Raw genomic sequence first — 10,590 nt, 5'->3', positions numbered from 1 at the left:
TCGGTTGCGAAACGTGACCGGGCTGTTGCTAGAAGCCCCCGCACACGTGCAGAAGGGACTGGAACCCAGAGCCGGCCAGCGGAGCACGGGCGTCATATGCTGGCACGACTGCGGCGCCTCTGAGCCAACAGTCCAGGGATTCCTGGACGCCTGCATCAGGACGGGTAATAATGTCCAATAACAGGGCCTGCACTTCGAACGTGTCCGAGAGCTGCCCTGCTCTGCCTCCCTGTCTCAGGTCAGGAATGGCTGGATTGGTTGGTAGGCCGAGAGTTGAATCAGGCGTGTTGGAGTAGCAGGAACGAAGACACACTGCTATGAATCAAACTAATGCTGCTCTTTGATCCCGAATTCTTATCTAGTTCCTTCGCAGGGCGACGGTCAGGGCAGAGAGTCCAAAGATGGAATTGTTTCTTCTGTCTTTGTTTCGTCTCATGGCTTCTGCACCCTGCACATCGGCCCATGTATACCTCCCAGAAACCCCTGCTGTATAGTACAAATGCATCCTCTGTGCTGGAGACCTTTGTGGTGCCAGTTCCAGACTGTTCTGCCACAAACAGAAACGTTTCAAATGTTTATCTTCTGAGATCACACACATTTGCCTCTTCGCCTCTTCGATGTGGGTCATCATCTCCAGAGCTTCTGTCAGACCAGTGGCCCACTGCTGGTGGAAACCCATCAGGGGGTAGAAGGCCAATCAGACAGCTGTTTCCTATACCTAATGAAGCCGCGCCACAAAACAGGATAGAGTAGACCAGCAGGAAACCACAGAGTCGCCCAGCTAGCCCACTTCCTGTTTGGATCTCCTGCGCTGCTCCATTTCAAACCAGGGTTTGTGCAGCACTTGTGTTTGGGGGGAGGGCGGAGCTGCTGCCCACCTGGACCAGATGATGGTAAACAACAGGTGGTCCTGTTTAACCTCTGTTACCATAGTGATGTTTCATCACAATTGGTGTGTGTGCATGTGTGTCTATGAAACACAGCTTTTTTAAATTACTATAAAATATAGTTTTATACCATGTTATTAATATGTTCTAAATTATTATAGACATTTTGTTTAATCGATTATGTATAAAGTACTTTTACATTTTTGGCTCAGAAAAAAAGTGCTAAACACAAATAGAGTTCTGTTGTTTTTCCATTTTGTAGATGTATTACCTAACATAAATTATGTATTGTATGTCCTGTGTAGTTAAAAAAAAAAAAGCTAAATTGATTAGCATTTGTTTGTTTGTTTCTTTCTTTTAGGTTTTTTTGTTTTTTGCAGGTTGTCTTTATATAGAAACAAAATTACTGAAAATGTTGACAAATAATGGCTACCACACCAGCAAAAGTTATTTAAAAATTCATTTAATATTTTCAGATTTTCTTGCCTTTGTTATACAAAGATGTTAAATAACTTAAATACATTCTTACCAGTCATTCCTGATCAGTTTATACCTACAAGCTATACACATGAGGTAGAGGAAAATCATTTAGTATCCCAACAGACATGAAGGCGTGCGGAGAGAGAGCGTACTGACACCTCGCCAGGCTCAGGGAGCTGCAGGCGGACACGGGCCTGACACGCTGCACATCCCAGCAGAACTCCCACGCCACCCTGCTGCAGCGCACAACTGACAGATATTTATTAAGCAGTGACAGAGACACAGAAATGGAACACATTTATTTAAAGACATGGAAATGTGTCCTTATTTTCTTGCCAGAGTTTTTATGAATATTTGGGCCAAACTATTTTCTGACGGATTGATGACCCCCAACTGTTTCATTGATCAGGCTGTTTTGAAGCCAGGACCAATGCACCAACGTATGTTTCTGTGTGGTTCCGTATGGTTTTCTGTGGTTCGATGTGGATCCGTGTGGTTCTCTAGCTCTGAACACCCCTGATGCAGTCAGGTGTGGGGAACAGGGAAATCACCACACACAGAAACCTGGGATCAGCCTTCATGATTTTTCAAATCTGCGCTCCACATATGAACCTGCTACAGCTGCGTACTGCCTAGGATCTCTCTGGAAGTATTTTTGCTTTGTTTTTTATTCATTGTACAAACTGACTTATACAAATGGTCCAGCTTTCATTGGGTGTTTGTACCTCATCCATTTCACCTTCACATACAGGCAGCCTCTCTAGCTTCACTACGGCAGGAAGAGGTTGAGATGGCCTCAGTACATTTGTAAGGATTTGCGTGTATACTGCAAAGAGAACTGCAGTGATCTTTTAGCCATTAAAATGCTGTTTACTGCTGCCTGTGTTCCCAGCATGCTAAATTCACCCATGCAGACTAAAAGCAAGCCCGAGTATAAAACGCAGTATACAAATTCTGGTTGATCTGTACAAAATGTATGCTCAATACATACTATAAAACATTTCAAAATAATTTAGATTTCTTCTTTATTTTCTTTTTTCCTACAAAATAGATTTATTTCTTTATTTATGTTTTTTCTTTTTTTTTACATCGCACTGAAAACTGAAAAAACATGGCCAACCGCCACCACCGATGCTCAGTCACGCTGCCAGTGAAAGAATGTGGCGGGTTGCTTGTGTGCACAACCTGCATGGAAGCACGCCCAGCTCCGCTAACCCTGTAGCCTTAGTAGCTACTTGTTTCCACTCTTCCCTGTGCTACAGGCGGGGCAGGTGTCTGGGGCAGCGTGTAGCCAACATTAGCCTGAGGCTTTTCCGTGTCGCCTTGCTGTGGTCGCAAGGAATGCGAGCAGAGGCCTTCCACTTTGCCATTATGGTTTGTATGTAGCGTGCAAGCGGATAAGCCTACTCTCCCAGGCCTGCACTAATTAGCATGCGTCCTCCTCACAAAACTGCTTGGAATTCAACTCAGAACTGATGAACACCGGTGACACACAAACACATACACACACACACACGTGCATGTGTGCACAAAAATAGAATTTCTTTCCAACACTTTCCTGCACCTACTTTACTGTTTCATAAAACTAAAGTCCTGACGCTACACAAAGCTAACATGACCATGCTGTCACACCCACCGGTCCTCAACTGGAGACTTTTCTGTCGTGCAATGTTTGCAACATGCTGATCCTAGCGATATAATCTGTCTCCAGGTAACTAATCCTGACTCGAAGTTAACACACACCAGATCAGCGAAGCTACCTTGGCCAGTCCTGACTCTGTGAGCTAACAGACACCAGATCAGCAAAGCTACCTCGGCCAGTCCTGACTCTGTGGGCTATCACACACGAAATCAGCGAAGCTACCTCGGCCAGTCCTGACTCTGTGGGTTAACACACATGAAATTAGTGAAGCTACCTCAGCCAGTCCTGACTCTGTGGGCTAACACACACCAGACTAGTGAAGCTACCTCAGCCAGTCCTGACTCTGTGGGCTAACACACACCAGACTAGTGAAGCTACCTCAGCCAGTCCTGACTCTGTGGGCTAACACACACCAGACTAGTGAAGCTACCTCAGCCAGTCCTGACTCTGTGGGCTAACACACACCAGACTAGTGAAGCTACCTCAGCCAGTCCTGACTCTGTGGGCTAACACACACCAGACTAGTGAAGCTACCTCAGCCAGTCCTGACTCTGTGGGCTAACACACACCAGACTAGTGAAGCTACCTCAGCCAGTCCTGACTCTGTGGGCTAACACACACCAGACTAGTGAAGCTACCTCAGCCAGTCCTGACTCTGTGGGCTATCACACACCAGACTAGTGAAGCTACCTCAGCCAGTCCTGACTCAGTGGGCTATCACACACCAGACTAGTGAAGCTACCTCAGCCAGTCCTGACTCTGTGGGCTATCACACACCAGACTAGTGAAGCTACCTCAGCCAGTCCTGACTCTGTGGGCTATCACACACCAGACTAGTGAAGCTACCTCAGCCAGTCCTGACTCTGTGGGCTATCACACACCAGACTAGTGAAGCTACCTCAGCCAGTCCTGACTCTGTGGGCTATCACACACCAGACTAGTGAAGCTACCTCAGCCAGTCCTGACTCTGTGGGCTATCACACACTAGACTAGTGAAGCTACCTCAGCCAGTTCTGACTCCGCGCTAACTTGCACTGCATCCTCTCACTACTCATGAGCCTCTTTCTCATCTTTGACCCTCACACCACAGGAACAGGAACCTATTTACAGTTGAAAAAGAAAACTTTTTCGCAACACATGTTCATAAATACATGCCTGTTTAAACAGTCCTCTGGAAGACTTGGGAGCTCAGTGCGTCTACGGGTTCTCAAACTCAGGTCTCTCATTCAGTAGTTCAATCATACATAACCAACAGAATAAAAACAGGTGATCTATAGCTCACTCATTTGTCATAGGTATTTATACATAGTATTTGTATTTACATTGTATATTGTATCAGACAGAAGTCAGATGGTCCGAGTAGGATAGGATGTAAAAAACATATGCTTTGTTCACGGGCTCTGCATGGGATTAGCATGGATCCGATGTGTGGGATTAAAATGGGTCGGATGTCTGATGCGGGATTAGCGCGGGTCTGATAAGGCTAAGGCGGGTCTTATATGCTCTGCAGGGTATTAGTGCAGGTCTGATGGGAGACTACAGGTCTGATCATCAGGTCTGATAGTCTACATGTGGCAGTGACCATCTAAAGAGTCGCGGGATTATATTTCTTACACTTCTCACACTGAGTCAGAAGGAATAGGCGGATCTGAGTTTCGGCCAGGAGGTCCGTTTTAACTGACGGACACAACAATCAATGGATTTAAGGAAACTTTGAAGGAAAACAGGAAAATAGGTGGAAAATTTAGGACTCAGCATTTCCGAGTACCGTCACCTCCGTTTGATTTTTTTTTTTTAAGCAGGACTTTTTTGTCAAGAGACTAATTGTTTCTACCAGCAAGAAAGAAACAGACGTGAATATATTTTAGTGTCATCCACTCACTTCAAAAATATGAGAATGGAACGTTTACACTTTTTCCTAAATCACTGTCATCAGACATTGTCAGAATCCAAGAACAAACAGTCGTGTGAAGGGGCTGAAGTGTTCCGGGGCTCCTTTTTGTTGCTGTTGCCTTTGGCTCCACCTCCCAACACCATGGCCGTAGACGTCATGGTGTCTAAGTGTAACAGAGCCATTGGGTTCAGACCGTGGCCGGAACAAGGGTCCGGACGGAAGAGTCCCCTTACAGCGCGGCGTTCCCGCGTAGTGGTTTTACTGGTTCCCTGAACAGTCGTCTCACAGAGTTCATTCAAGGCTAAGAAAAAAAACTCGAACTGACTGGTAAAGACTGTCACCGTCAAACAACACACGAACGTGGGAATTCACTATTTTTCTTCCCTGTCCCCGAATGACATAAAATAAGTCCACGGAGAGAGACATGAAGGACCCTTTATGTCTCTCCTTCTGCAGAAGCCTTGTCAAAAGGAACTAGATGGACAGTCTGAGTGAAGAAGAGCGCACATATAATAGCACAGTCGTGTGCTTAGTGGTTATTTTACATATTCATATAAGTGGTGCGAATATATAATAATTATAATACAATTTAATTATGTACATGATGCATACGCACACTGTTGTGTGGGTGTAGAATACATGTGCTTGTAGAGCTAATCTGACACCCCTGTCATGTTTAATAATGCTAGTTCAGAACTACTGGGAATATCTCTGTCACTCTCGCACACGCACTCACTGACACACACCTACAGGGAGGTCTCGCAGTGAACGCACCGCTCAGAGTGTGTACAACCGTGTCCGTGCCGGACACTGTCCTGCTGCTGATGCTGTGTTTTGGGGAAAGACTTTCCTCCAGGGGGACGGACGTCTCCTCCAGGTTGAGGGACCTTTCGTCAAAGGGAGGAGACCTCCTCTCAGTCTAGAGCTACTGGGAGGCTGAAAAGCTTCTTTACTCAGTCCACTCACTGGATCAGACTGGTCTTAAAAAGAAAAGGTTTCAGCAATGTTCCCCTTTTCCCCACAGCCAGTACATTTCCTCTCCTTCTCTCTCCCCTCAACCCTGTTCTCAGTCTGAGTCTCGGTGGCCCTCAGCGTGGTTCCTGGGTTGAGGTGGGGGGTGTGTCTTTTCGGGGGTGGGTGTGGTTCCTGGGGGATGTGGGCGGGGCTTTGCGCTACCCTTTGCAGGTGTAGACCTCCTCTTTCTGCGTGCACTGCTTGCACTCCACGTAGCAGCACCAGCGCACCTGGCATTGACAGGGCCTGGTCACCACGCGGCTCTGCGTGTTGTGGCCCCGCCCACAGCAGATGGCCTCGCAATTCTTGTCTTTGTGGCACTTCCGCGCCGTCGTGCCGGCTGAGAACTTGCTGGGCCGGCAGAAGTTGGGCGAGTCCTCGATGTGGAGCAGGTCGGTGGTGCGGGGGATGGGGTCAGGCCCCGGGGCGCGCGGCTGTGCGATGTCCGCCTCCCCCGTGGCCTCGTTGGTGGAGCTGCCCACCCTCAGCGAGGCCTCGTAGCGCTGCTTCAGCTGCTTGCCAATCTCGTGGAAGGGCGCCAGCTGCCTCCAGCACGTCTGCACAGTGCACGAGCCCGACACCCCGTGGCACTTGCAGGTGGTCTCCACGCCCGCTTTGATCACCTGGGCAGGACAAACAGAGCAAGGAGCCATGAGGCTGCGCAGAGCAGTGGCCATCTGAGAGTGGGTGGGGCCTGTTTATCAGACCCCTCCCCCTTTACTACTGAGGCCAGAGGGAATCAGAGGGACTGTATAGTTTAAAAATATGTTTCCAAAACAAATGGTTAAGGAGAAAACAAGGTATTTCCTTTGATGTTCTTGGGACTTTGATGTTCTCTGTGTATACTTAGATATTAATGATATAATTATGACGATATAAGGTTGGCCAATGAAGGGGACAATATTACCACATTCCTGCTTAATGACACCAATTCTGGATGTAACTTAAATTGCCTTGATTGCATCTTTAAAGTTATGTCAGCATTTTAAAGAAACTCTAGCAAGGAAGAGAGGCTCTGTAAGGGACGTGAGAGAGATTATAACAGTAAGGGACACGTGAGAGACGTCGGAGACATTATAACAGTAAGGGACACGTGAGAGACGTCGGAGACATTGTAACAGTAAGGGACACGTGAGAGACGTCGGAGACATTATAACAGTAAGGGACACGTGAGAGACGTTGGAAACATTATAAGAGTCTGCATGAGGGTGGGCTAGGTCATAGCTCGTTATCTATTTTGTGGCATACGTTAGTATAAATGTCAGTTACAGAGCTGGTGTGTCAGAGTGCATGGCACGTGAGTAACACCAGCCGTGGTCCTGACCTCTGTCAGCTTCCCGCTGCCCACGCGGCTCAGTTCACGTTTGAATTGCTCAGCATTAATGATATTTGTTTTACTCCGTGTTCCTGCTGAACTCTGATGTGAGGGCTTCCCTAAGGACCAAATGCTGAGTTTTAAGTATGAGATGAAAAAGAAACGATCAGACAAACAAAACAAAAGCTGGTTAATGTCAGTGATGAAGATGCTTCATCCGCAGTTATACATCACAGTGGTGTGGTGGGGAACGGGAATTTGCCTTTTCGTACTATGCATTTGTATGTATGCCTCACACACTACATTTTAAACTCAGTTACCAGGTTCACATGTGGAAAATGAGACAAAACAAACCACAAGGTGTGTTTCAACATTTTCGTGAGAACATGAACTTTTAAGATAAACACTGAAGAGAAGGTGCTTCTCCAACTGCCATATGTGAGAGACGACAGAGAGGAGGAACGAGAGAGAATGAGAGAAAGAAAGAGAGGGAGAGAGAGAGAGAGAAACAGAGGAGAGAGAGAAGGAAAGAGAGAGGGACCGAGAGAGGAGAGATCGTAAGGTGGGTTTGCAAAAGCTGCACACCCAGCAGAGTGGAAGCCGGCTGAAACGTGATCCGTCAGCGTTAAGCCTCGGGGGAAGCCCAGACCAGCACATTCCAAGTTTTGTGCTCCATCTGGGAGCCGACCCCAATCATCACGCCCCTCGCTGCATGCGCACCGAAAAGGAGAGGAAGACGCGGAGGCAGAAGATGAAGAAGGAAAAACAGGGTGATGCTGTAAATCTTTTATCTCAGACTGAACGACTTGAGAAGGTCGATTTCATGTGGACTGGTTGGGGGGTTGCGGGTCGGGGGTCGCAGGGGGCACCGTGCAGGGAGCTCTGATGATGGGTTCTGCTCTAATTTATTTTCCTACTAAAACGAAAATGGCAACAATATGAGAAGGTCTGAGCAAACACTACGTGTGCCAGACCTGGAGTTTGTTTTGGCTACAAGTTACAGGCCTGTTTCTACTCCTCCCCCCAGATGCAGTGACCCCCCCCCCCCCACACACACACATATGCACACACACACACTTACATATACATACACACACACACACACACTCACAAACATACACAGACACGCACATATACACAAACATACTCACATATGCACACACACAACACACACTCACACATACACATACAGATACTCACATATGTGCACACACACACTTACATATACACACACACACACTCACAAACATACACACACAGATACTCACATATGCACACACACTCACAAACACACACACACATGCACATATACACAAACATACTCACATATGCACACACACACAACACACACTCACACATACACACACAGATACTCACATATGCACACACACTCACAAACATACACACACATGCACATATACACAAACATACTCACATATGCACACACACACTCAAAAATACACACAGACACTCACATATGCACACACACACACACACACACACACACACATACACACATGCTCACACTCCTTTTTCTCAAACCTACATTCCCTTCACTCCAAACTCCGGCAGACATGCGGAACAAGTGCCTCGCTGCTCCGGATCGGGGAAGAAACCAAACGCTGAGAAGTGAGTGAATGAGTCCATGTGGATGATTTAACACTGTCCTTTTTACACACTGTTTAAGTGACTGTGAAGGAATTTATGGGGGTATTTGTTTAACTACCACAGTGAAAAGACAGAGGGGGACAACCTTTGACCCCAGTGATGCACAGCAGCTAAAGCAGCCGCTAGTGTACAACAAAGTGCTACAGCCTGGAGGTCATGCCAATTAAGCCTGGAGGTCATACCAATTAAGCCTGATGGTCATGCCATTAAGCCTGGAGGGCATGCCATTAACCCTGGAGGGCATGCCAATTATGCAAGTCCATTCATCCATTATCCTCACGATCAACTGGGGCTGGCCTGCTGACCGCTGGGCTTTAAACTAAAGCAAACTAAAGTGCCTTTTATTTCTGCTGAAATGACAAAGTCCTTGAACAAACCCATGTGAAAACTGTGAGCCCTTTTGCACTGCTTGTATTAAATCTTTCAGTAATGACATACAGGCAAAATTGTGTCCCTTCTTCACTGGGACTGAAGGTTTGTACTGTCTACTGCTGCATGTATGGGGCTTGCTGTTGAGTGCAGGATTAAGGATGAATGCATTAAGAAAACCAACACACTAAACCCAGGACACTACGCCCAACACACTACACTCAACACACTAAACCAAGCACACAAAACCCAACACACTACACCCAACACCTAATACACTAAACCCAACACACTAAACCCAGGACACTACACCCAACACACTACACTCAACACACTAAACCAAGCACACAAAACCCAACACACTACACCCAACACCTAATACACTAAACCCAACACACTAAACCCAGGACACTACACCCAACACACTACACTCAACACATTAAAGCAAGCACACAAAACCCAACACACCACCCAGCACACAAAGCCCAACACACTACACCCAGCACCCAATACACTAAACCCAACACACTAAACCCAGGACACTACACCCAACACACTACACTCAACACACTAAACCAAGCACACAAAACCCAACACACTACACCCAACACCTAATACACTAAACCCAACACACTAAACCCAGGACACTACACCCAACACACTACACTCAACACATTAAACCAAGCACACAAAACCCAACACACCACCCAGCACACAAAGCCCAACACACTACACCCAGCACCCAATACACTAAACCCAACACACTAAACCCAGGACACTACACCCAACACACTACACTCAACCCACTAAACCAAGCACACAAAACCCAACACACTACACCCAACACCTAATACACTAAACCCAACACACTAAACCCAGGACACTACACCCAACACACTACACTCAACACATTAAACCAAGCACACAAAACCCAACACACCACCCAGCACACAAAGCCCAGCACACTACACCCAGCACCCAATACACTAAACCCAACACACTAAACCCAGGACACTATACCCAACACACTACACTCAACACACTAAACCAAGCACACAAAACCCAACACACCACCCAGCACACAAAACCCAACACACTACACCCAACATCCAATACACTAAACCCAACACACTACACCCAGCACACTACACTCAACACACTACATTCAATACACTACACCCAGCACACTCATCCCAACACACGACACCCAACACACTCATCCCAACACACAACACACAACACACTAAACCCAACACACTAAACCCAACACACTACCCCCAAGCTGCGATCACGGGAGCTCAGGGGAGGGACATGGGGTGAA

The 10,590-nt window shown here is 47.0% G+C and overlaps 1 protein-coding gene across 1 annotated transcript in view; it reads right to left on the bottom strand.

Annotated features, from left to right (window-relative positions):
- Positions 1-1,374: 1,374 nt before the first annotated feature.
- The window catches only part of wnt9a (wingless-type MMTV integration site family, member 9A), a 32,799-nt gene continuing 23,583 nt past the window's right edge, over positions 1,375-10,590 (bottom strand). The window contains exon 4 of the mRNA XM_035536545.1: positions 1,375-6,540. Coding sequence (XP_035392438.1) covers positions 6,076-6,540 — 465 coding nt within the window. The 3' untranslated portion in view covers positions 1,375-6,075. The remainder of the gene's footprint in view (positions 6,541-10,590) is intronic.

Source organism: Electrophorus electricus, chromosome 19 (assembly GCF_013358815.1).
Source record: "Electrophorus electricus isolate fEleEle1 chromosome 19, fEleEle1.pri, whole genome shotgun sequence".
Classification (NCBI taxonomy): domain Eukaryota; kingdom Metazoa; phylum Chordata; class Actinopteri; order Gymnotiformes; family Gymnotidae; genus Electrophorus; species Electrophorus electricus.
This window is presented reverse-complemented; position numbering and strand designations above follow the sequence as displayed.